This window comes from Tenebrio molitor, chromosome 4 (genome assembly GCF_963966145.1).
Source record: "Tenebrio molitor chromosome 4, icTenMoli1.1, whole genome shotgun sequence".
Lineage (NCBI taxonomy): Eukaryota > Metazoa > Arthropoda > Insecta > Coleoptera > Tenebrionidae > Tenebrio > Tenebrio molitor.
Genome location: NC_091049.1, coordinates 2395104 through 2418787, shown reverse-complemented (window position 1 = coordinate 2418787; position 23684 = coordinate 2395104). Strand labels below are relative to the sequence as shown.

The window sequence follows — 23684 nt, the reverse complement described above, 5'->3', positions numbered from 1 at the left end:
GAATTTATAAATCGTTACCAATTATAGAAAATCAGAGAGCACTTGTATAAAATGAAAACCTGAAGAAGTACTCGGAAAAGCTTTATAAAATTGTTCAAAGCACTAACTTATAATAAACTGTTTGCAAAAAACTCGTGTCCTTGCTTGTTGGAATCCCATAGAACACTTCCGAATGCAGCGTTCATTTTGAATTTGGCGCTACCCTCGTTTGGTTACGACGTGATCTGCATTACCGACGTCGCTTTTTAATTTGAAATTGGGTTAGCTGGCGCTGCGCGTTAGGTTCAATCACAGACGTACGCGCCGGTGAAAGTCGTAAAAGCGATGATGTGTGCGACGGAGACGCGATACGTGCGCACGTCGTAGCGTTTGACATAGTTAAAATTGACAATGACAGTTACGCCACAAACAATATCGAAAATTCGAATGTATAAATTTTGGCCGAATGTGTCGTTATAATTGTGTTTTGTAGTTTTAATGTATTTCCCGAGAAAATGCCAGCTTCTATAGGGGTGAATTTGCGTGTGACGGGCCACTGTCGTCAAGGCGGGAGGAAATACATGGAGGACTTCTTTTCGGTGGCTTATCAACAAACAGAAGACGAAAGAGACTTGGAGTATGCATTCTTTGGGATTTACGACGGCCACGGAGGCGCCGAGGCCGCCGCTTTCGCCAAAGAACACCTCATGGAAACAATAATAAAACACAAGACTTTCTGGTCGGACAACGACGAGGACGTCTTGAGGGCCATCAAAGACGGCTACATTGCCACCCACTACGCCATGTGGAAAGAGCAAGGTTAATTTCTTCTCCGAACCGAGTACAGGCACTCACATTTTTGTTTTCAAAAAAGTGAGGTTATGTTATTGTGTCATCAATGTCACTCGCTCAAAAAGTACCAAATTTGAGGTTAATCGGCGAAATCTTGCAGAAAAGTGGCCCAGGACGGCCTCAGGCCTGCCCAGCACTGCCGGCACCACGGCCAGCGTAGCGTTCATTCGTCGCGGAAAAATCTACATCGGACACGTCGGAGATTCAGGGATCATTTTAGGTTATCAGGAGAACGGATCGACGGAGTGGAGGGCCAGGCCCCTCACCAGGGACCACAAACCAGAGAATCTGGACGAGATGACGAGGATAAATCAGTGCGGGGGAAAAGTCGTCGCTAAATCAGGTCAGTACAAAGTGTGCTCCAATAAAGATCCTTCAAAGACGTTTTATTCCGCGAAAAGTATAATTACGCGCCCAGAATGTAGTTTAATGTGATTCTGGCGCCCGGAGGGGAAGTTGGGTTGATGATGGCGCCAAGAGGGGAAGTTAGGTTTGATTATGGCGCTAGGAGGGGAAGTGAGGTTTGATGATGGTGTTAGGAGGGGAGGTTACGTTTGGAAATGGCGCCAAGAGGGGAAATTGGGTTTGAAGATGGCGCCAGGAGGGGAAGTAAGGTGTAATAATGGGTGGATGATGCAGGGGTGCCTCGAGTGGTGTGGAATCGTCCGAAAATGGGTCACCAGGGCCCCGTGCGTCGGTCGACGCCGATCGACGAGATCCCCTTCTTGGCCGTGGCCCGGAGCCTGGGGGACCTCTGGTCGTACAACTCGCAGATCAACCAGTTCATCGTGTCTCCGGACCCCGACTGCGCCGTCTTCACGATCGACCCGAACATCCACCGATGCCTCATCTTCGGCACCGACGGCCTGTTCAACATGCTGAGCCCCCAGAACGCCGTCCACATCGTGCAGCAGGCGGAGCGCCACAACGAGAACGCCGCCCTGAGCGACTCCATCAACAAGACGTGGCTGAACCCCAGCAAGCTGCTGGTGGAGAGGGCGCTGGAGCGGTGGCACAACACCAAGATGCGCGCGGACAACACGTCGGTGGTGACGCTGATGCTGGACCCGCCGGGGCCGCCGCGGGCCCAAGTGCTCAAGAACCGGAAGAAGAACGCGTACCCCGACAGCGGGCTGAAGATCGTGACGCGCTTCGAGGAGATCGCGACGAAGCTGAAGGACGAGGAGGAGGGCGGCGCCGCCCCCGCTCCGCCGCCGCCCCAGGCCGACGACTCGGAGGCCAGCCCCGTCACCACCTCCAGCGAGGTCACCTCCAACTCGCTGCCGCTGAAGGAGCGCAACTTCGCGTCGAAGCCGCGCGACAGCACCAGCTTCGACCCGAAGGAGGTGGACAAGGAGAACGTCGACGAGGACACCTCGATACAGATCAACGAGATATCGTCGAGCTCGAGCGACTTCAGCGACACCCGCGACGAAAACGAGAACGAGAGACCCAAGCACAATCTGCGCAGCGGCACCAAGGCGCAGCCCATGGAGACGAGGGCGGCGCACCGGAGGCAGCAGTGCGACGACGGCCTCACCAAGGTGCGCAAAAGCAGCCGGCTGTCCAGCGAGGCCAAGAAGCTGCCGAAGGCCGCCTCGACGACCAAGCTGACGCTAGCCCAGAGGATACTTAGGAGTAGGAAAATATCGATTAGGAAAAAGGTGAGGCGGGTGGGCAAGAAGCGCCCGATCAAGCCGAAGAAAATCAAGAAAGTCGTCGACGATAGTACAAAGAGGAACGTCCGAAAGAGCCTTCGGAAGTCGAAAGGTGGGTGGCTTAGTATATTATAATGCCATCGCGGTAGGCGTTGGAAATTCAAATTTACGTTGGCAGCAAGACCCCTGATAATAATACCCTAGTTTCGACGCTGTTGGTATCCTTTTAGCCTTGACATTATCGTTGAAATCGTTTTGTGTTTATTTTCTTGTTACAGTATTTGGAGTTTCTTTGTTTCATTTACGAAAAGTGTAAAAAAATACTGTGGGTTATCTCTGCTGTGGGAAAAAACCACGTAAAAATAGTGTGACGCATAACCTCAAAATAAAGTAATGACGGTTTCAATGTTTAGGAAATTTTTTGACATAACATGAAGCTCACTTGAGATAATCCACGCTTATCGCGATGCCATTTATTTTGAATTATTCTAACAGCAGCCCTCGACGCCCTAATCGCTGTTTCTTTGCAGGAGCGAAAGCGAAATCGCCCCCCAAAACGATGCCAAAAAGGAGCGACGTGCAAAAAGTCCGCAATCGCAGATTGCAACGTAAAAACTAAGCCATCATAATTCTGTTAGGTTTATACTTCATTTTAACGTTATCTCTTAAGCATCTGGGAAACCACGTGATTTTTTTATATACAATTATATATATTTTCTTTTAAAAAAGTGTTCACAAGTTTAGTTTCGTGTTGTTGTCGCAGATCGTGGAGACATAACCTCAAACTTATATTTTTTATCAGTCGCATCGTTTTTTCGTATCGACCACGACGAAAAACTACTAAAACAGATTTTGTGCCTTTGTTACCAAATGTTAATGAAAAGAAAATGTGTTAATTAACTTAGGCGAAACAAAGAAATTATATTTATGATAAACAAGGAAATGTATTATTTTCGCAAATGAATAAATTTATAGTTTTAAATTAGTCCAGTCTTTGGCCGGCGGAGGGAGCGTCGATCGACCGTTCACTTAACCTAACTTAACAGATCACGACTGTCACGAGTAGACCAAGATGACGTCCTCGTCGGTGCCGTAGCTCTTCCGCGCCTCCTCGAGCGCGTCCACGGACATGACGCACACCCCTGCAACAAGCGTTGTGAAAGGTCGGTCGCACCCAGGGGGGGCACTTACGGTCGGCGAACGAGGGGTTCCTGTAGTAGACCTTCCGCGCGGCCAGCTCGTACCCGCAGAGGACGACGTAGTGGCCCTGGTAGGGCGTCGGCCACGGGATGCACTTCCGCAGCTCCGTCGAGATCTTGTTCAGCTTGCAGACGTCGCAGCTGAGGAGTCGCGCGTTGGTCAGCACGATGGCGGGGCCGTCGACCAGGTGGTCCAGGATGCGTTGGAGCGGCACGGAGGCCCGTTCGATGGCGACGCCGCTGCGCTGCGCCTCCTCGAAGCGCCGGTTCACGCGGGCCTCGTCCTGCGGAGAGCGTGACCTGATCGGGGGGAGCACCGCGCCGGCACACTTACCTTGGTCAGGATGTGGTTGTAGAAGCTGTTGCCTTTGTACCCGGGGTGCACCCCCAGCGTGACCGTGCAGAAGACGTGCTGGACGTCGTAGCGCTTCAGCAGGTAGCACAGATCGACGGTCCAGGTGCTGCCGTAGAAGCCCTCTTCTTTGCACACTTTGCCGAAGTGCCGAAGCAGGTGCTGCCGGTGCCGTTTCGGCAGCACCATCAGCACGCACGACACGCCGCAGTCCCAGTTGTACTTCTGCTTGAAGTGCGCCAGCTGGATGTGGAGCTTCTCGGGGTGGCCTGCAACACACACACATTTTTTTTACTAATACTTCTTGGAGCTTCCACGATCGCTTCCACCTGGTTTCAGTCGGAATTGTGATTTTCGCCTCATCTCGACCTCAACTGGCTAATATTTTTAATTCGACGATAATTGGGTTCAGCGATAACGCAGAACAAAGATAACTTATTGATTTTTCCACGGCTAGAACAAAATCGCATTTTTTTTTCATTGCGTTCAATTATTCGCAGATAAGAGATATTTTTATCTTAGCAGATGATAAAACTGAGTAAGCAGTAGATTTTTTTTAGAGTGTTTCACGACAATTGTGTCAATTGTGCTTGTGCAATGGCGGGATTAGGGGAGACTAGCTTAGGGGGTGGAGTGGGGGTAAGAAAAAGTGCCATCTGTCAATGACTCGTGGGATTAGCTGGAAGTGTTAATTTCGGATAAGAATTGTTGTTCTCAGTAGAGTTTATCACTTAATTGTTTAAGTCGCGTAAAGTACTTTGCAAAGAAAAAGTGCAATTGCATTGTATTATGTCATTCGATAATGAATTAGGTGGAACTTAATCCGGAGGATTATTAACAGTAAAAAATGTATTACCTTTGACGCGTGTCTGAGGTTACGCAAACATTTTTCGACATCCATTATTTAACAATTTTGTTACCTACTTGATTAATAAAATTTATCTGATCGACAGGTGTAAAAAATTGCTACACAATAGTGTGTTCTGTTACGACAAATAATAATTAATAATTTCACAATTACGTGGTCTGCGAGGAGCGATTTAATAATCGTTAGTGTTGTTTTAAATTGCGTGTGTTTAGTACGACGTGGATATTTACTTAATTAACGATATGGCAGCTAGCACAAATGTTACGAAATGGTTACTATTTAGGTTATTGAAAATTAAAATGCATGAATAATTTGACCACAGTTGACATTTACGTGAAACAGATGTGGCAACATTGCATGATCGCGAGTGGCCCTTGATGTCAAGTCGTAAAAAGTGTTTGAAAAAGAAATGACTACTTGAACGGTTTTATCTTGATACCGAAGAAGAATAATACGATAAAAGTGCACGAGGATGAGTATTAGAAATGATCGGGACATAAATATTTGAAAGATTTTCGCTGCCAAATTTTTTCGACAGCTGAGTTTTCAAAATGGCCGGCAACAATTCCGACGATTTATGATTGCAAATCGATATTCCTTCCAAAATCGACGTCGTTTTCCGTTAGTTTTGACGTGATTTGCAACATTTAAGCTGATGCAAGACCACGAGAAAAATGTTGAAAAAATCTCTTTTGGTGGCGACTCTGCAAAGGCTCAAACTTGCACTCTTGACTTCATTTGTGGTTATTATTAGTGAAATGACAATACAATACAATACAATGAGGAATTGTATTCCAGTTTGCAATTATTTACCTACCAGTATGTATACAGAGTGGCTACGAAAATTGGAGTCACTTTTCTTCATTTTGCCAAAAGATGTCGCTGTTTTCACAAAAAAATTAAGCGTGAAAAAAATAAATGGCAACAATTGTGCTAGTGATGGATAAATGACCGGTCATTTATTTTTGGTCAAAGTTGACCGGTCCTTGAGCGGTTAATTATTGGTCAAAAAGTAGGAACTAGTTAAACATCACAAAATTATTCTTTCAATGTCAAGGATTATTTTAATACCAAATAATGGTTCTTCATTCCATTTTTTATAAGATTTATTGATTGATAAATTATTGTTCTAAAATTGTGTAAGTGAGGTTAAGTTTGAATTGTTTGATGTTATACTTTGACTTTTCTTTAACATATTTGCTTGAATTTGAACTTTTTGTTAATTTAACACGCTTTAAAACTTTCAACACAACTGTGTGTGTGTATTTTCAGTTTTTTAGTTTCTTTTAAAATACCTACTTAAACCTTCGTTTATAATTTAAAAAAGTAAGTAAGTATTTTATGAAAATAAAAATACATATATCGTATGTCATGTTAAGAAGACACAAAAGCTTAGGTAATCGTTTTCCACAATGATCTTTATTAAAGTTTTAGATGTTTCATGTCATAATTTACTTATTTATTGTCATAATCGATTTCTTCGTTGTCAGCAGCTACGTAAATGAAATTAAACAACCCAACATAACCTCATCTCATCAGTCAAACAGTCATCATATCCTATAATTGATTTCATATAAATGTTCATTAAGTGAGCTGTGCATTTGTAAAAGCACCTTTAATTTAGTTACATTACAAAAGTCACATTTATGAAGGTCATGTCTAATAAATCTTTACTTGGTAAAAATACAAAGACAAAAACAAATAAGAATTACTTTAATTCAATCAGTAAAAAGACGTAACATTGCTTTTGAAATCAGCAATGTTAAAATGGGCAAAAACTAAAAAATTAATCAAATCGGGTTCGCGCAGAGCAAGCAACTTTGACAGTTAAAGTCACTAGCTTTAGCTTTACTACCAACTGAAAATCAGATTTTCATGGCTTGCTTAGATGCACATTTATATGAAATTGAGTATATAATCTTCAACATTATAAGCGGGAAGTTTAAATTTTAAAAATGACTGGTCAAATACGTCAAGTCATTGACAATTATTGACCGGTCAAATAGGTCATTGACTAAGTCAGTTACCGTATCTCACAACACTAAATTGTGCAATTGTCACTATTCTTAACAATAATTGTCAATGTCACTGTCATGAATTTCAATATTGAGCAACGAATAAACATTATAATGGTATTATTATCCTTCTAAAGAAGGTCGTTCTGGTAGAACAGCAGTTCTAAGAGTGCAGGATCATCGGCTACAACTAACATTTAGCTACGTAAAAAAAAAAAACAATGTTGCCAGCAATTTCATTTAATTTTTGCTTATAGTTCCATGTTTTGGGCAAATGTGGAAAAGTGAATGCAATTTTCGTAGCCACTCTGTATATATGTATATTAATTTTAGCCGAAAAACGTGGCAACATTGCACTTGAATTCGGCTGTAAATTATTTCGAAGTGAAAAAGTCAAAATTAAAATTGCGAGTGATGTAGTGTCGAGCAATAAATTTTGGGTGTTGTCCCAAATTAAAAATTTTCCCTGATTGATTGTGTCTAGTGTCAACGGAATGCCAACAATATATTGAATTGTCGTTTTTTTTTTTTGTGTGGAAAACTTTGTGGCTCCAATCTCGTATATTTCAATAAAAAGAAATAATTTGATTATTTAAGGAATTAAGTAAGCATTAAGTAATTTTCCTCCAATATATTTAATTTCACCAATAAAATTTGACAACTGACAATTAATTTCAAAAAACATCTTATAGGTTGCCCGTTTCACACTAGAACCACAGAACAATTGTTCTCTATTCTGTGCTAGAACACCAAAATTTATTGCTCATAACTGCGATTGTCAAAAAACTTTGCTGTCATAATCGTCGTAATTTCAAGATTTACTTTAATTTCCGTTGCCTTCTGCATTTAGAGATCATTTTTGTGATTCATACTGATTACCTTTATTCTTTTTTGTGATTTTGACCGAGTTTTGTAGTTCTAGGTTTTTTTTTCTTCACATTACATTAAAATGTCAAACAACGGTAGCAGTGATGTTTCTAGAAAAATAAGAGAAACAGGAAGTGTTGCACTAACGGTTGCAAAAGTACTAATTAATAAATAGGACTTTCTAAACATGTTATGTGGATGGAAAAAAATGGGTGGAAAGAGAGAGAATAATTTTTTATATTTTTTTAAAACAGTAGGTATTTTATTAGAAGAATTCTGGTTAGGGTTAGCAGAATCAGCACAGATATTCTGAACATTTGCTCTGGTTTCGTTTTTACTTTTTTTTTTGTAATGTGACACTTCTGTGACATTACTTTTTAATTTGCTTCATTGTTCTTTTCTAATTTCATGTTGCCAAATGTAATTTCTCGAAAAAGGTTAAGATGGATTTTTTTCTCACCTTTTCCGCGAATTTTGAGCCAGTCTGTATTTTTTATTTTGGGTTTATGGTGACATTCTCCATTACCAACCTATTAATAGTTCTATTGTTTGATTTTTAATGCACTTAATATGACGCCATAAAAATTAAGATTGTTATCTTGCGATATGATTGCTGATCAATCCACCATAAATAAAACAAAATTACTAATGAAAAGTTGTTCGGGGGCCAAGGTCCAAGTTTGAAAAAAGACTTCTGCAAGCTTGCTCCACGTCACTTGATAAAATTTGGAGAAGGAAAAATTATCTTGGCATCCAAGACCACTTTCTCCATCCAATTCCCGGGACCCATCTGACCCCCCCAGAAGAGTTTTAATCCTGCGCCCCCCTCGCACATGCCTAGACCCCCGCGCTTACAACACCAGATAACAACGTTCTGGGAAGTTCTGTGTGCATCAGAAAGTAGGTACTCATATCTTCTCAATTGCGTCATCAGATTTATGCTGACAACAACGATGACATATTATCCAGGAATGCATCAAAATATAAAAAATCAATATTAAGGTGTGTATTGACCCAGGTTAGATAACGCAATTTTTGTCTGGGACATATAACTGCTGGCTGCATAATGTTGTTTTTTTTCTTTTTTTATGTTTTGTATGGATGTCACCTGACGGAAGTTTTTAAGATGCCAATGTTTCTCCATGTGTTGAGTTTTATTCTCAAAGCATTCTCACAAACTCTGATTTGCCAAATATGACACATTTTCGACAGTTGATTTCTTGAGAAAATTACAAATTTGATAATCCCCACACTTTAATTATTCCCAGATAAAATATATTTTTAGTTTAGTAGCTTGAAGTTCTGAAGTACCCGCTTTGATTCGAATCAATTTAAATTTTGACTTTAACTGACGATTACAAATCTCTTTTACGCTCAAAGATAATCCCTCAAGGCCTCAAGTCCAAACGTTAGCACCCAACACTGAAACACAAACATAACTCTCTTCATGAATTGCAAAATTTTATGCATCGAGCAAATCGATCACAACAATTTAAAATTTGTGCCTTTCCTTCTTCCTGCTCGTCAAAAAATACCTGAGTCCTGACCTTGATATTAAACAATTAACCAATTACAAATGAGTTAAAGACTTTTAACCATGTCGTATCTTATCTCAGTCTCGATCTTGATCGAGACTGTTTCTTAAACGATAAAAACAACTGAAGTTAAAGTGTTAATGCTGCATGACACGATGATAAATGTTGTATAAAATTTGTTATAAAATGAGAGAGAACCTTGATCAGGACCAATAAATGATCAAAATCATAGTCTGTCGTTGTCATTTTTACAGAATTTTATGATCAAAATTCAAATTCTCGTACAGTTAAATCAGCCCTTAGTATGAAAAATACTCTTAGTTATATTGTCACGTATGCAAACATTGCAAACGGAACTTTAAAACCAAAAAAAAAACGACAAGAAAACTCACAAAGAACAACTTTCCGATATGAAGTTTTGAAAGAATGGTTGGCACTCGTAACAAAACAAAAAACTAAATGCGGGTCTTTAGCCAGGGTTACCAAACTAAAATCAGCTTTCCGTATAATATTTGCAAATCGCAAAAATGTGAATATTTTACCTCGCAATTTCCCTTTCCTTTCTACGCAATTATTTATTACTTTATTCCTTCATAACTTTCGTAGCTCTGTTGTTGATAATGACAACTATTGCTACATTTTTATTTCCACTAGTGCCAATTGTAACCAGACTTACACATTATTGAATCATCTGTTGCCAAATCACCACTATCAATCTTATAAATGATCTATTATTTATATGAAGATCTAGATCAAGATGTCAATTTTGTTGTAAATTCGATCTTGCTCAAGGTCGAGATATTATGGTTCAAGATTAATCGATATTGATAACAAGACAAAACCAATGTGACGTTAGAGGTGTATTACTGGTTGCATAACCTACTCGAAAGGGGGCTCCTTTTGTCGAGAAAATCCTGGATAACGACCGATAAGGATAATAAGCTGATGTCATGCTCATTATCGTGCTAATCTAGGCAAATATTTGTACTTCGAGAGTGCCTGATAAGAATCCTTATCAGCGCAAAATGTAAATGTTTGACTGTTTACCCAGACATTTCCCCAAACCCGTAAGACGAGAGATTACTCACCCTGTGAGGCGATTTCGGTCATGTTTACGGCCTGGCACGTGCCACAAACGTTAAATTACTCGAATAAGCAACACGAATGCACCGAACTGGTCGCAATAAAAAGCGCTCCATTGCTCGCGCGACCCTGAAGTTTGAGGTTATGACGTAACCTTGAGCCTTGACATGATTCGGCGAGTTTAAGGTTTTTCGGGCGCAAATGGAGACAATAGTCGAAGATTCGCTTATCTGTTATTGTCTCGGCGGTCTGTCCACGTGATAAGAATGTCCGCTGGGGTATAATAAATCGGAGTGATCGCACCTGGGTCAGTCGCCGGGAGATGTGTATTTTGTTCATCTACACCAACCCCAACCCCCCAGCCGGGGGTTACCGGCTGATCGTCGCCTCCAACAGGGACGAGTTCTACCGGAGGCCGGCCAGGGACGCGTTCCTGTGCCCGGAAACCGGAATCATCGGAGGTAAACGTAAACGCACCGTGACTGGAGATTCGTTTCACTGATGGAGTTGCAGGTAGGGACATGGAGCCCGGGCGCGAGGGCGGCATGTGGCTGGGGGTGTCGGTCAAGCCCCCCGCGATCAAGTTCGGGGCGCTGCTGAACGTCACGGGCGAAGAGAAACGGCAAGCGACGTCCGGCCGGGGGCCCCTCGTCCACGACTACTTGAAAACGGACGAGACGGCGCTGGACTACGTGCGCAACCTGCCCACCGAGACTTACAGCGCCTTCAACCTGTTCATGATGGAGGTGACGAAGGACAAGTCCTCAGGGTACCACCACAGCAACTCGCCCCAAGCCACTAAGCAGTACCACGGGGCGCAGGTGTTGGCCTTCGGCAACAGCACACCCGACGCGCCCTTCACCAAAGTCAAAGCGGGGCGAGAGAAGTTCAAAGAGATCATCGCGCGAGCCCCAGACCGGGACGGCCTGGTCGCCGGGCTGATCGACCTGTTGAAGTGCGGCGACCTGCACCTGCCCGACCCCGAGCTCGAACGGCGGGCCCCCAGGGGGGTCGGCTTTCTGAGCGCCATCTTCGTCAGCATGCGAAACGGGGGCTACGGGACCAGGACACATTCGGTAGTCCTGGTGGATGACGAGTGCAACGTGGAGTTCGTGGAGCACACCATGAGGGCCCCCATTGACCCCGAGAATCCCGAATGGGACGTAACGGTGGTGAAATCTCGACTTTGACCAGTTTGTGAGGTTATGGGATCGTTGACGGGTGTAGGTGGCGCCACCGATCACGAATGAGTGTACAGGGTGTTTGAATAAATAATCGTATATTTTTATCAAAGCAATGAACATATTATTTAAATTCTGTTCATGGTAAACATATTTAAAAGTGTAACAATAAATTTCAATGGATCAATTAATACAAACTATAAAATTACCCAAAAGAGAGACTTATCGATGATGACAACTTACAATAAGTAAGTACAAAGCGGATCAGAACTCAACGATCGATCGACACAAACAATTTTAACGAAAGGAAAGAGAATCGACGACCCCGCGATTTGCCCGAGCCGGCGATCGGTTATCAATTATCGTCGGTATAAAATCTAGCGCGTCACTAGCTAGACTGTCCAAGTTGAAAAAAGAAAAGTAATTTATTCAACAGCTAAAGAAAGAAATGACTTAGCTCACTTTAATACAACTATTTTACATTTATTACTGTGACGTTGCAGTTGTTACCGTTTGAAAATCGCGATTTCAAATAGTAAAACCAGGCACAAAATCAAATAATAATAAATAAACATTGTTAAAGAGCCAACTTTAACGTGATATCTATGTAAATTAACGTAAACTGGGGCGTATCGGCACGTTTTCTCACCCCGCGCGCGCTTTTTTCAAGGTTATTATACTTTGCTAATAAATGCAACCAAAGTAGTGAAAATATCGAAACGTTGCAATACGCCACCGATTAAAAACTGTTATACATATCTTTATGTCTAATATACATCAAACATTTTTATTTGTTTTTCATTTTTCATAAGCTATAATACAAACGCTACAGCAATTAGTTTAAACGACGCGTCCAACTCTGCTAATTACCTAATAATTATGCACGGCGTCTTCATTTGAAGGAGAAGCCTACAGTTTGGTACATATTACACTGCTATGTTACAGTTCCATTTTTACATATTTATAGAATTTCAGCTTAAATTCGATACCCCCCGCGATAAATTAAACGAAATAAATAACTGGTTCACCCCGTCGATTTCGAGATTGTAACTAACTAACTTAACTTGTTGTTTGTTCCCTTGTCCTTTTTTTTCGATTGCACCAGACGCACGCTACATCCACCCCGTCCGATATCTGACTAGTATTTACAAAAAAAACTCCTTAGAGCACGTCCGAGTAGTACTGCACTTTACCGTTCGACACGTTCACCACGGCCTCCTCCCAAGCTGAAAACGTCAAATGTCAAAACTCGTTCGCAACTCCAACTTCTCCACCACTCACCTGCCCCGATGAAGCTGACGATCTTGTCGTGGTTGTGCGACGTCGTCGTGTACACCTCGGGGGCGACGTACCTCGAGATGAACTCCTCGCACCGGAAGCTCTTGTCGTCCTCGGAGAGGAGTTGCTCGTTTATGTCGAAACCGAACACCAGACCGGGCACCTCTTTGCTGTTACCGAAACCGCTCAGTATGACGACGGGGGGCCGGACCTCCACGCTAGTTCTCTCACTTATATCACAGTCTGCGCTACAGTCGTTGCCGTTCTTGAGGGGACCGGTGTCGTAGCAGTTGGACGGGTGGCCCTGGCCGATCAGCTGCATCTTCTCGATGGTCTGCACGTCGGGGATGTCCGGCGGCAACGAGCAGCTGTAGCTCACGTCGCTCTCCTCCTGGGCTCCCGGTATCTGCGAACGATAACAATCTACATCCCTGGACACGTCACGGCGAAAAACCAAAGTCGAGTCGTTGATTAGTGGTGCAGACACACATTTATCGATGATCAAAATGCACTTCCGTTGCTTCTTGAACGATCAACGAAACAAAACTGATTTAAAAAAACCACCTGTGACTCATTCATCACGTGAAATACTTGAGTGACACTTTATACTTGTACGAATTAATCTACGACTCGACTTTTGTCCTTCAAAGCTCTCAAGACTCTCCGTCCGTGTCTTTACTTCCGATTTTAGACCGAGCTTAGTGTTTCGTCAATCTCGGAGTACAAAAGAAATCACGACTTGAATTAACAAGAATTTGAGACTTTTATGGTAGCGTCTGCGGTACAAGCGTTCGTGACACAGTTTCCAAAAACGGAAGAGTATTCTTCGCTGCGATAAATTTCGTCCATGGAAAAGTTATCTCTCCTTTACGCTTGATGGTGATGAATCCTGCATCAACAACGAGCGTTCAAAAAGATTTTTGGTCAAGCTTGCTTTTGTTTCGGCCAACGTATCGCGTAGCTTCGTCAGCTGTCAAACGTCATTTATTCAGCAACAAGCAGTGACGTAAATTATTTCTTTTGCGAAAAACAGTTCTTTTTTAGATTAGACTGAGCGTAATTCTTTGTAAATAGCTACTCGTCCAGTAACAGTACCGGATATAAATCACGCAACTTCAAATGCAAAAACCACTTAGTTCGTAATTGCTATTATTTCAAAATATGTTGTATATTTTTGATTGAAATTAATTACGCTAATAACACCGTACACACGCGTAATTTATCACCATTTAAATAAAAATCTAATAAGATCGACGCCACATAAAATGAGCGATTTCATTGATTGATTTTGCGAGAAAGACGTCTAGAGAAAGCCGCACGACCTGTACAAATCTAGATAAACAATATTTAAAGAAGTTTTCAAACTGTTCCGGTTATTTGTGCGACAACAAAGGCGTTTTGGCAGTTTTTCCACTAAACAGATCTCTGGCGGCGCAGTGAACTCGCCTCGCGCTTATTTGCTTCCTTCGATTTTAATCTAGTGTTACTTCATCTCTTGTTTTTCACATTACAATCGTGTTAATTTCCACGTTTGATTTATTCGCATTGCAGTAAATCTGTTCAAATTTACTTTGGCTACTTGTTTTTCTTTCACAACGCTGCAGCACCAGCTCAACCAGAGATTTACACGAATCTTTTCACAATTGAAAACTTGCATATTACGTTCGATCACTTCAGGACCATTAAATAAATAATATTGCTTTTTTTATTACGGCTTTTTATCGCAGATTTACATTCAAATTTCATTACAGTCAAAAAACGCTTAAAAAACTTATCGATTTTGTGCCTGGACACGTCGAGAAGGGACCACGCAGAAGACACGTTTCATTTTCGTGTCGCTCTAATCCCAAATATTGTTTTTGGTTGCGTTATATGAAAATGTGCACGTCACTTACATTAGTTGCTTAATTCGTGTTCGATGATGAAGTTCTTTGGTTAATAATTCACGAGGATTTAGTTTTTCGGGGAGTTTCTTTCACATGAATGTTTTATTATATCAACGTAAAAAAATTCTGAATATGCACAGTTCACAATTTTGTCTCAAGGTTGCTCATTAGTCATTACAAACATTACAATTCAAACAAAACGATAAGGCAATTTTGTTAATTAACAAAAATAGTGAACAGTAATGTAATTTAAAATTCGCAACAATATAATAACAAAATACGAGTACATACCATAACATCGAATACTTTTATCCCCTAGCCTAGACTATTTTAAATTTATTTTGGGAGTGACGAATAAGGGTACAGAATATTTAATACTGAACGGAAGTCACTTTCGAAATGGTATAAGATTGGAAAATAGATAATACAGTTGTATTTCTTATTATAAGTATACCACGTATTGAAGAACTTCGCACAACATTCCCCAATTTGTTAAAATGACATTACCGGCATTAATCGGGAACTGTAAGATGTCACTTTTACTGCCAACATAAATTCAAAGAAAAAATAATTTCATAACCTTCCAGAGAATAAGAGTAGTCGATCAATTGGTACATTATTTATTTCCACCGACAGAATAATATTTTTTCAATCAAGTCACGTAACAAAAACTACTAAAACCAATAAATTACATTTCAAACATGAATACATTATTATGTTGGTACTCGAAAATTTATTCCTACGCTGGACATCCGTCGTCATGACAACTGCATGTGTTAACTTCACGTTTTATTTTTGCGTCGAATTAAAAACTCCAACGAACATTTACACCGATTAAACGTGTTGAGTACAATTAAATTTGACAAAGCAGTAAGTTGTTTTTGTAATCGAACTCTAGTCCCAACGTTTTTGATTAATTTCTTGAGAAATTACAGTACTAAAATGTAAAATGTATTCAGGAAACTGCCGTGACATTTATAACGTCATACGAAACTTTGTGAGTGTGGTTAGTAAACTACAAAATGCCTACTATTGAATCTAAAGTGCGCCTTACAGTACGTGATTTATCACAAGCAAGAATTTTGGTGTTTTAATTTGTTTCAAAATGAAAAATCCACCAACACTGCATTCTACATCGAAAATACAACCGACAACGTCGCCAACTTTTGTTTTTAGTGTGTTTGCAAGTATCGGAAAAAGTGGGGTTATGAAAGAAAACTGTTGACAGTCGTTTTGGTCGTATAGTGAAATTTTTTTTAATAAACAATTGTCAGTGTCAAAATTAAGTAAAAAAACCACACTGTACCACCTTAAAATGTGCGCTTATGGACCTGCTGTATAACAATTTTACACCAAATCATAGTTGAGGTTATGCTCACTTCACTTCCCATACCTGTCTTCCGTGAATTCCTTTTCAAAACAAATTTAATGAGAAATCAGGAGAAATCTTTTTCAAATTTGAAATAAACTCTCGCTCGTCAGGGCGCAGGCTCAGTTACATTAAAAAAATGTTGACAGTCAGTGTGACCAATCGTATTATCATGAAAATCACTGTTTGGCTCATACCAACATGACAACGTTTTGACAATTATTTATTTAAAAAATTCAATAACAGTTCATCGTGTTTTATTCATTCTCATTTTATTTTTCACTCGAAACGTGTGATATGGTAGCTACCACCTTTTTGTACATAATAATTATTTTGTGTTACGTAAATAAACAGTTCGATGTCAAATTTTGGCGGAATGCTAGGCCAATCCAAAAAAATGAAACTTACTCTAGGGATTTCTTTGTTTCTGCCAACATAATTCAACAGGTGGGCGGATTTTTTATTTTGAAACAGATTATACAGCGTGATTCATATAGTTTCACGACTTGTCAAAACGAAACACCAAGCTAACGATTTTCAGCGATTTAAACTTGAAAGCCTTAAGGTGCTCGTCGAACAAAAAAACGTTGTATTCAACTCGTTCGTGTGTAAATTGGGCTTTTTTTGGCATGACTGGGCCAGTTTAAAACACGAGTGAAACGAGCGTTTTAAAGGCCCACGATTTGAGTTGGCAATACAGTCTTGTGATTTTTGGTGACGTTTAAGTCATGTTCCAACGAGAAAACCATTTTATTAATAAAAGATAACAACAACCGGGACGTTTAAATTTGAAATGTATGCCAGCTGTCAATAACTTCAATAAAACAAACGGAAATATTATCCGTTTCAAAATAAAAAATCCACCACCTGTTGAATTATGTTGGCAGAAAAAAAAAGAAATCCCTAGAATAAGTTTCGTTTTTTTGGGTTGGCCCAAACTCCCGCCAAAATTTAACATTGAACTGTTGAGTTTATTTACCTAACACAAAATAATTATTTTGTGCAAAAAGGTGGTACCTACCATATCATACCTTTTGAGTAAAATAATGAAATGAGTATAAAAAACCAAAACGACTGTCAACAGTTTTATTTCATAACCTCACTTTTTTCTGACACATGCAGACACTAAAAACAAAAGTTAGCGACGTTGTCGGTTGTATTTTCGAGGTAAAATGCAGTGTTAGTGGATTTTTTTTTTGTTTTGAAACAGATTATATAAACCATTCACGATTATTTCAAATTCGGTTTATCTATGAAAATCTGACATTTTAGTTGGCAGTATTGTGATTTGTCTTAATAAATCTATTTTAGGTTATAATTCAACCGAACACTGCTCCCAAGTTGTTACATTTTTTAAATAATTGAACGCATTAGGAACAATAATCGTAAAATTGTAATTGAAATGAAACATACATATTTGTAGGGCAGTTCTGGGTAAATTCTTATTAACTAAATTAATGACGGAATTGACAATGGGAATATTTAAAAACGAAACGTCATATGACAGGACCTGACGCCAATCTAACAAAAAAATATCACGGCCTCCTGCGTGTTTAAAATAATCGTGAACGGCATATAGGTACAATTCATAGTTTTGCCAATTTCATGTAATTTTTTTTATTGCCAACTGAAACAGTTATTGTTGGTGACCCGGTACTATTTTTATTTTCCATAACATTTTTTTGAATTTTGAAAAAAATGTAAATGCCAAAGTGACAACTTGTGGCAATATTGACAATTGAATAGTTTTGAAACTTCAGTTGAAATTGTTACCAACATCAAAAATTTGAATTAGTGTCGGTTAATTAGTGATTTTTGTGTTAGTCAACCAAATGTCACTTTGACATGTCGGGAATTTTCTGAATTTGTGATTTTTTCAATTACCCTGGACTTGGATTTAGATATTATTGAACATAATTTACGTATAGATGTTCTCTTTAGTCGACTTGTATATTTTTTAGCTACAAACGCAAACGACCTTTTAAATGGGGGACGAGTAAAACCAGAAATGGGGAAAGATTGTAACCGTCGCCCCTGAGGTATATTTTGTCACACAATTGGATACAAGATACGAAGCCAAACCGACGAAATCTAAACATTTAACCCAAACTTAAAAGACGAACTTGAATCAATTTCAAATCTGTAATTCCTCCCGAGGCACGACCAAATTTGCGAAAATAACTCCGCAACACATTCTTCTCTTCTTCGCAAACAAAACAAAAAGAAATCAACATCAAAGATTCACACACGTCCCAAGAAAATTACGCGCTTTTTCCCGCCGACTTCTTGTGCAATCTGCAATCGTAATCGTTTTCCCGTTGTGCACCCGTAACGGAACGCAATTAACTGGTGCCGCGCATTAATTGCGGTCGCACTTTGGACGTGCAAATATTTCCCTCGCAATCAGATAATCCCGACTCTATTTTCACACCGTAGGTGCGACGATCTCGTCGTGTTTTTTCTCGATTTTAAAAATACACACACCGACACGAGCCACGTTTCATCGATCGGGACTTTCCACGTTCGCCGCATCACAACAATACTTCTTGCGTCGCTTTTTCATCTCCTAAAAAAAACGAGATACGAAACCCGACAGTCCATCGACGAATCTCCCATGCGGATCTATTTGTTGCAAAACATTCCTACATTACTCACAGCCCTCATTATTCATTACAACAACTATCGCGTTACAATACGGCTTAGATAATATTTTATCGGCGTGACACGACACCCACAAAACACCAGACAAATCGCAAAACTCGGTACTCACGTTTTTCTCAAATTTCATAAATACGCCTCTGCAAAAATAGAATTAGGTGCACCGAACGGTTGCGACGTACGTGGCCTATTGTGTCCACTTTAGATCTGACCTCCCGTCACTATTATTTCTTCCCGAATAACCGAAATGTTTGAACTTCCACACCAAAAAAAAAAAAACTAAATTTCCCCAGAAATCGTTACCGTTCTGCAACACTGTCAGGAGTGTCAATTATAAAACAATCGACGAGATTTTTTCCTCCTCCTTGGACGTTTTCATCGCAAACGCAAAATATCCGTCAAACTGCCATTCCGACGCCGCTTCAGACACTTTTGCAATTCTCCGCGTACGCTCAAATGAATCACCCGTTTTCCTCTTTATTGCAAAGCGACAACAATCACAATCCTGACTCATTCCATTTCGAAATACGTATTTTCGCTTGATGACCACTAAAAAAACAAATTTTTTTCAATTTACTTAATTGCAGCCCCATCCGTAAACGCAATCGATCCGTTCGCACCGAAGAATCGATTTGTACCGCTTTGTTTGCATTTCCAACAATTTTCGTTTTTCACTTTTTAAGATGTCACGTTGCACTCGGCAACAATTTCCCGACGTTAATTACCTTGGAGTGCGGCGTTTTACGACCGAATTATCGCAGTAATAAATTGCGTCGTAATTCGAGTCGTGGCCCCCTCACGGGGGGCGCCGCTCAATTAATTTCAAACGTCGACGACGAATAAGGTTATGTCGTGACGCGAGTCACGTGACCTGTCAAAATGAAAATTCGATTTGCAGAGAAAATGGCGCTTTTCCGACCGATCCGGGTGCGGAAAAGCTCCCGCCCCCACCGCAACCTCTCCGCCGCTTCGACCTAACCCCACTTTGCCCCCCGGTCGCCTCTACTCACCGCGTAGTCATTGTGTATGTTGTTGTGGTGGTCGACGACGCACACCGCCGTTTTGTTCACGTTATTTTTAACGTTCTTGTTGTTGGCGTTCGTGTTCCTACAAATTTTATTGCTGTTTTTCGTTTTGTCGACGACGACATTCACTTGCACAACGGCGGCGACTTGCTTGGTGATTGCCGGGAAATTCTTAATATTATGAACATCGGGTGGCGTATTCTTAACAACACTAGGACTCGCATCGGGACTGTTTGTTTTGTTGTGATCACACGCGATCTGGTTCGAGACGGGGCACTTTGCGATTTCGCTCGCTTGCTGTTCTTTTGGCACTTTGTCGTTGGGTGACTTTTTGTCTTTGGGTTTGTCGTTGGTCTTGGCCATGTCCGCGTACGACACCGGCATGTTGAGGCACTGCGTCGCCAGGTCCAGTCTCTGGGTGTCGATGGGCAGCGAGTGGACCGAATCGACGTCCGAGGAGTCGTTCGATTTCTCGCTGTGCGGCACCGAACACGCCGACTTTCGCCTCAGGTCGGGCGACGGACCCCGGGCGCTGTTCTTCCCCGTCTGGTTCGACGAGCTCTTTGTCCGGCCGCTGATCGAGTTCCGGCGCTTCTTGCTCTTCTTCTTTTTGGTGACGACGCGGAACTCGGCCGTCTCCAGGTTCTCGGCGGACGCGTTGCTGTACAGGTTCTGCAGCGGGAGCGGCTCCATGGTGCCCCACGACCGCCTCTCCCGCGGCTTGTCCGTCATGTTCTTGTTGTTGCGCATCATCACCTTGTCCTTGTTGAACTCGAAGTCGTCGAGGTTCGTCGTCGAGATCTCCCCCAGCGAGTTGCTCTTCTTCAGCTTCGACCTGTTGTCCTTGCTCTTGGACGAGTGCGCCCGCTTTTTCGACTTGCTCGTGTCGTCAGACGGGTGCCGGTTGAGCTGCTTCGACTTGATCGGACGGTTCTTCTCCGTCTGGTCGTCGCCGATGAACTCCATCAGCTTCCGCATGTCGTTGATGATGTCGCTCCGGTGGCCCTTCACGTTCTCCGCGTTGCAGACCACCACGTTCTTGTCCGTCTGCGTTTTCTTCTTCTTCGTCTTGAGCGAGTTCTGGTGAAGGGCGTTGCCGTTCTCGTCCACTTTCTAACAACCAAACCCCATCACCTCTCTTTCTCCGATCGCAAAAAAAACAACAACACAATACACACCTTAGAATCCGTAATCCTGATCGTTCCGGCGCAATCCGTTCCGACATACTGACTGGGGGCCTTGTTCGAAGGGCAGTTCTTCCTGTCGATCGGCGCCTCCAAACTGGGAATCTGGATGGGGCTGTCGATCTCGTCTGCACCAACAAAGAAAAAAACACTTAGACACTCACGAACTTCTCTCCGCATCTCAACACTGACGACAAATGCGCTGAAACAATTATCGCATCGGAACCGACGAATTTTATACAAAATGCATGAAACGAGCAATAAAATTTACCGTAGCAGTCCCAGTCGCTGTCGTAGTCGAAGGGACCCTCGTAAAAACATCCACAATCTGAATCCGAATCGCGATACCGACAATTCCGTTTCTCGATTTGTCTGTACGGCGTCCACATTTTTTTAATTTTTTTTTTTGTTGTATTTAATTACACTCGATCAAAAATAAAAGAACACCGCTCTTATCGATATCTCGTTATCGGCGAAAACATAAAAAAATTAAAACCGTGATAAACATTTTTCAATGTGATCGGGTAAGGTCAGTCAAGTTGTTGCCAACCGCACAAACGAAAAGTAACCACGACGACCGGCCGGTGGGGTGAACGGGTGAACTTTGCCAAAATCGCACAATGGAAAAGACTACTTACTATCAGGGCCACCCCTAGACATGAAAACATGGAAAACGGGTACTCTCGGTTGCAGCCCTTTCTTTTCCACGGTCCGATTTCGATCAATGTCGCCGAATTCTGAAACATCTAGCAAACAATAATTTTTTCTTCTGCACCAAGATATTATTACAAGAAAAAAAATTAACTTCACCTTGGGTCGAACAACTAGAGTAGAAGAATTAATTGGAGGTGATTAATTTTTTCCTTGACGCTGCACTTTCACAGCTGAGTCAAGTTTATGCAATGATGCCAACATTTAGAAATGACAACTTTGACATATTTGACTTGTCATCCAAAATGGACGGTTTGCGGTGCGGTAATTCGATACTCACTGACTTGGAGCGACGCCCTCGTCGTGAATTTATACTGACACTGTTGGATCTCGTTGGATTTTTCTTGGTAGTTCTGGTCGAGGGAGTCGTGTTCGAGCAATCTCTGCTCCTCGACGACGTCGTCGTTCTTCTTCTCGTTCATCTCCTTCTTTTTCCTGGCCTCCTCCAGGAACTGGTACTCGTGGTTCGTGACGGTGCTTGCGTTGACGTTGCACGGCAGGCTTCCTTCGGTCAGAGTGGTTTCAACGATAAGTGTCTTGACTCGAGAGAATCTGTGATAATGCTTACCCCCTTCTCTCTGCCTGGCGCTGACGCTCTTCTTTGTCCGATGCTTGGACGTTTCGAAGAGTTCCTCTTTGGCGAGATTGTCGAGACTGCCCCCGTGCATCATGTTCTCCGAGATGGAGCTGGGTTTCTTTCGGTGCCTGGAGTTGCGCTTGGCCGACGGATTGCAGTAGCGGACTAGCTCGGAGCCCCCGGCCCGCGCGGCTCTCGCATTCCGCTCGTCCTCCTCGGCCTCGTTCAACAGGTGATTGAAGAGCTTGCTCTTGCCCTCCCTGTCCTTCGGGTTCTTGTAGTTGAGCGCTTCGTCGAGCAGGCCCTTCAGCTCGCCGTCGTTCAGATCGGACAACGTCTGGAATCGATTATCGATTTTTCACAGTGCCGTGGCGGAATCGGTTCGAACGGTAGTAAAATATAGCGACGTGCTTACGCCCAAAATTGCTACGTCACCTGTCAAAAGTCGTGCGAGCGGTCGGTGGGGGCGCGGGTCGGCGTGGGGGCCGCGAGGGCGCGGACGAGACGCCGGTGGGGCCGTCGGCGGCCGCCGGGCGCTCGGGGGGCGAAAGCGGCGGCTGGGGGCGCTTTTCACGGCGACTTCACGCACGTCATCGCCGACGGTCAGCCATTTGTCAACGCGACCAATGGAGGAAATTCGGCCAAAATATCGATTTTTTCCCGAAATGGGGGCCCCGCGGGGCGCACACTCACCTTGTCGTCTTTGTTTTTCTCCTTGGGGGCGGCGCACTTGTCGTGCCTCGGCTTGTCGGGGGCCTTCGGAGCGGAGTCGTTCTCTGGCGAGGGGGCCATTCCGCAGGCACGGGACGTAGCGACGGTCGACCGCTCGTTCACGGCAACGGACACATCGCGATCCAGCATCGAACTGTCTGTCACATCTGTACGATTTTTCCTAGGGTCCTCGCTCACGGCTCTGCCGACGCTTCTATGTCGTTCTGGTGGCGTTTGTGGGCGTCGCGACGTCGTTCTCACGCGAACTGTTCCACATTTTCATCGACGGCCATTACAACACATTTCGCGAAAATGACAAGCGAAGACGTCACGTGACACAACACCGCGCGATTCGCCCGGAACGGGGCGCGATTCCGGTCTTTCCGGTAGCGCGACCCCACGATTAGGTAACCGATTATCGCCCGGATTCGATCGAGGCTCGATAATAGGAGAGATTAACGATTTTTACGCGACTAACGAGATAACCTGCCAAAAATTTTCAAACGACCTTGACTGTGCGCACGCGCCGCACCGCTCCTAACTTCACGAACAACTGACGTCAGGTCAGGGTTTACCTATAGGCTGGTCGAGGGGTGCTTTGCCCACCGCACAAAGAACAACCCAAAAAATCACCAACACGCAAACCCATCCAAACCGAAACTCTCTCCAACTCACGACTCCCAACCCATCAACACG

General features: G+C 42.6%; 4 protein-coding genes across 7 annotated transcripts; 2 read left to right on the top strand and 2 right to left on the bottom strand.

Moving 5' to 3' along the window:
• Positions 1 to 355: 355 nt before the first annotated feature.
• Positions 356 to 3474, top strand: Pp2C1 (protein phosphatase 2C). Its single transcript, XM_069043983.1, has 4 exons — positions 356 to 798; positions 932 to 1174; positions 1471 to 2601; positions 3020 to 3474. The coding sequence occupies exons 1-4, from the start codon at positions 495 to 497 to the stop codon at positions 3106 to 3108; spliced, it is 1767 nt and encodes a 588-aa protein (XP_068900084.1). The 5' UTR covers positions 356 to 494; the 3' UTR covers positions 3109 to 3474.
• On the bottom strand, positions 3386 to 10555 carry LOC138127895 (protein GUCD1). 2 transcript variants are annotated; one of them, XM_069043996.1, is made up of 4 exons: positions 10414 to 10555; positions 4023 to 4309; positions 3681 to 3972; positions 3386 to 3631 (listed from the first exon to the last, which is right to left on the bottom strand). In XM_069043996.1, exons 1-4 carry the CDS (start codon positions 10433 to 10435, stop codon positions 3546 to 3548), a joined length of 687 nt encoding a protein of 228 aa, XP_068900097.1. In that variant the 5' UTR covers positions 10436 to 10555; the 3' UTR covers positions 3386 to 3545. The 2 variants fall into 2 exon arrangements, with proteins under 2 accessions (XP_068900097.1, XP_068900096.1); XM_069043995.1 differs by lacking the exon at positions 10414 to 10555 and adding an exon at positions 4370 to 4785.
• A 175-nt stretch (positions 10556 to 10730) lies between these two features.
• Positions 10731 to 11780, top strand: Tango2 (transport and golgi organization 2). Its single transcript, XM_069043993.1, has 2 exons — positions 10731 to 10869; positions 10922 to 11780. Exons 1-2 carry the CDS (start codon positions 10731 to 10733, stop codon positions 11596 to 11598), a joined length of 816 nt encoding a protein of 271 aa, XP_068900094.1. The 3' UTR covers positions 11599 to 11780.
• A 211-nt stretch (positions 11781 to 11991) lies between these two features.
• On the bottom strand, positions 11992 to 23642 carry LOC138127886 (micronuclear linker histone polyprotein-like). 3 transcript variants are annotated; one of them, XM_069043981.1, is made up of 8 exons: positions 22971 to 23642; positions 22269 to 22614; positions 21981 to 22205; positions 21628 to 21726; positions 20984 to 21117; positions 19791 to 20918; positions 12871 to 13273; positions 11992 to 12815 (listed from the first exon to the last, which is right to left on the bottom strand). In XM_069043981.1, the coding sequence occupies exons 1-8, from the start codon at positions 23136 to 23138 to the stop codon at positions 12751 to 12753; spliced, it is 2568 nt and encodes an 855-aa protein (XP_068900082.1). In that variant the 5' UTR covers positions 23139 to 23642; the 3' UTR covers positions 11992 to 12750. The 3 variants fall into 3 exon arrangements, with proteins under 3 accessions (XP_068900082.1, XP_068900081.1, XP_068900083.1); XM_069043980.1 differs by having other exon boundaries at positions 21628 to 21735; positions 22971 to 23637; XM_069043982.1 differs by lacking the exon at positions 21628 to 21726 and having other exon boundaries at positions 22971 to 23626.
• Between the last annotated feature and the right edge of the window lie 42 nt (positions 23643 to 23684).